At 47.0% G+C, this 2,531-nt stretch overlaps 1 protein-coding gene across 1 annotated transcript; it reads right to left on the bottom strand.

Moving 5' to 3' along the window:
- Window positions 1-273: 273 nt before the first annotated feature.
- Window positions 274-2,133, bottom strand: Rps23 (ribosomal protein S23). Its single transcript, XM_008853297.3, has 4 exons — window positions 1,979-2,133; window positions 1,392-1,551; window positions 613-733; window positions 274-466 (listed from the first exon to the last, which is right to left on the bottom strand). The coding sequence occupies exons 1-4, from the start codon at window positions 1,980-1,982 to the stop codon at window positions 320-322; spliced, it is 432 nt and encodes a 143-aa protein (XP_008851519.1). The 5' UTR covers window positions 1,983-2,133; the 3' UTR covers window positions 274-319.
- Between the last annotated feature and the right edge of the window lie 398 nt (window positions 2,134-2,531).

Below are 2,531 nucleotides of genomic sequence, written 5' to 3'. Positions count from 1 at the left end.
CACTGCCTTTCATTAGCTTCAGGGGATCCAATGCCCTCTTCTGGCCGCTGCAAGCACCTACACACATACATGTAAAAATCTTTAAAAAGTAAAAAAAATAAGCATACTGTTCATCCCAGACTATTAACTTTCTTTACTCCAGAGTGGAAGATGCTGTCATAGGATACAAGTCTCACCTACACAACATGCTAAAATTGCTATTCTCATCTCCGAAAACTGGTAAACCCCACCGATGCTATTTGTAGAGATTGTAGGAGGTAGTAAGATACAAAATGTTGTCATACGAAATTTATTACTATTGTGTTTCCATCATCAACATTTAGGATCTTGGTCTTTCCTTCTTGCCTTTGTACAGGGCCAAAAGAGACACATTGGCTACTTTAACAACCTTAAAGCGGACTCCAGGAATATCACCAACTGCATGACCTTTCCGACCAAATCCAGCAACCAGAACTTCATCATTTTCCTGAAATAAAGTAAAAAGTTTACTTCTGGTTATAGCGGCAATCAAAAACATGCTCAGTCACTAATTTAAGGAAATTTGTCAAGATTAAAACACATGGGAAAAGCTACCTACCAGAAAGAAGCTACTTTTTAACTTGAGACCCTTACCTCAATGAAGTTCAGGCAACCATCATTGGGCACAAAGGCTGTGATTTTCTTGCCATTCTTGATGAGCTGGACCCTGACACACTTCCTGATAGCCGAATTTGGCTGTTTAGCTTCAACACCTCTGAAACATCAACACAGAACAGTGAGCTAGCTTTTTAAAAGGGGACACAAACAATAAGCAGTAAACTACTCAAATAGCTCCTACTCTTTCAATTCAAATTGTCTTAAATCCATTAAATCCTATGATTTTTAACCAAGCCTTCCTTCAGTCTGTCTCATTAGGAAAATGGGAGAGAATTTCCTTTGAAGTCGCACACATCCAAAAAATTGAGGAATTAAGTTAGCAAGCCTGGATTCAAATTTTAACTCTACCACTAAGTTTAGCAATAACCACACAAAGTCACCATTTTGAAAAGCTAAAACCAACCAAACTCTGGGACATACATGGCCCAATCCCAGCTGTATAATCCCAGCCATTCTTTTCTTAAGTCGGGGGAAAAAAAAAAAAGCACAAACAGCCCAATTGGTGAGGTACCATTTACTTCTAACTGTTCCCAACAGAAATGCACCTTATTTTTCGATCGTCTTCTCCCACTCCTTGAGACCAATGCTGAAATGAAAAACATTATCTAATCCCTAAGTACCAATTCTGACATACAAGAACAAGGGTGCTCTCTATTCTTGCCCCTTGAAAACCCAAACCAACGTGGTTTCACAATCTCGTTTTCAGACTTCCTTCTCAACACAGTTAACACTTTAAGCAGCAGTCTTGCACTTACACTTTTTCCAGCACGATTCCCTTGGCATGCGAAGCACCTCCAAAGGGGTTGGCTTTAAGGGCTGTGCCCAAATGGGCTTTCTTGTACTGTTTATCATGCCATTTCTGGTCCCGTCGGTGACTACGGAGCTTCCTGGCAGTACGCAGACCACGGCACTTGCCTGGAAAGTAAAATACCACTGTGATTGCGCCGCTAATTTGTGAACTCGTGAGCTAACACTCTAGGCTCACCTGGATGAAACCTTTACCCCAGACAATCCTGTGCTTTTCCTTGGCCCATAAGGCCAACTGATCTCGAAATTCTTTAGCCAACTAACATTGGAAAACGATACAGGCACTCTGGGAAGACGTTTTCGCACAGATAAGAAGCCAGGGCAAGGCTCGGGGGCAACTCGGTCTCCTCGGGAAAGCGGCCTACAGGCCGCATGGACCCGCCCGCGGCGACTGCGAGCCCGGCTCTCCCACCCGGCTTCTGTCCCCGTACAGGCCTGCTCCGCGCTCCACCCCATCCGCCCTACGGCTCCCGGGCCCCATGCCCCAGGTTCCAGGTCCCGCCCGCGGCCCCTCCGCCGGCCCAGCACAACTCACCCATGTTGCCGGCGCCCCGGACCGAGAGAAAGAGAGACGCGCTCCAGGAAGGACCCACAAGCCACCGCGAGAAGCCCCGCCCAGTCGAGGACCCCGCGCGGCCGTCTGAGGGGAGCCTGAACCGAGGTGCGTGCTTCGTTGGGAAACCACGCAGTGGCCTCAGTTTCCTGAGTCACAATCTGAATCTTAGTTAATTCGCATAAAATAAAAAATGCTACCTCATTTACATTATTATTTCCTTTTCAGGCGAATGGCAGGCATAGAGAAATATGGACTACCAATCCCAGAATTCTTTGAGCGAATCCACTCGTGGCGCAGGCTCTCTGGGCACCGCTGTGGAGGCGGGCCTAGCGGAGCTCGCTCGTGGAGGCGGGCTGGCTGGGCTTGGGCGTCACTGAAAGGCGGTTGTCAGAAGTAGGTTTAGAATCCTGCCCTAGCTCCTGGCATGGTGTACGCTTTTAACTCCAGCACTTAGAAAGCAGAGACTGGCGTTTTCAAAGGCTAAGAGCCTTCATTGTTCTTCCAAAGGACTCAAGTTCGATTCCCAGCACCA

Source organism: Nannospalax galili, unplaced genomic scaffold (assembly GCF_000622305.1).
Source record: "Nannospalax galili isolate Female #2095 unplaced genomic scaffold, S.galili_v1.0 scaffold45, whole genome shotgun sequence".
In the NCBI taxonomy this organism is placed as follows: Eukaryota; Metazoa; Chordata; class Mammalia; order Rodentia; family Spalacidae; genus Nannospalax; species Nannospalax galili.
The sequence above is the reverse complement of the archived record's forward strand: the minus strand, read 5'-3'. Positions and strand labels throughout refer to the sequence as shown.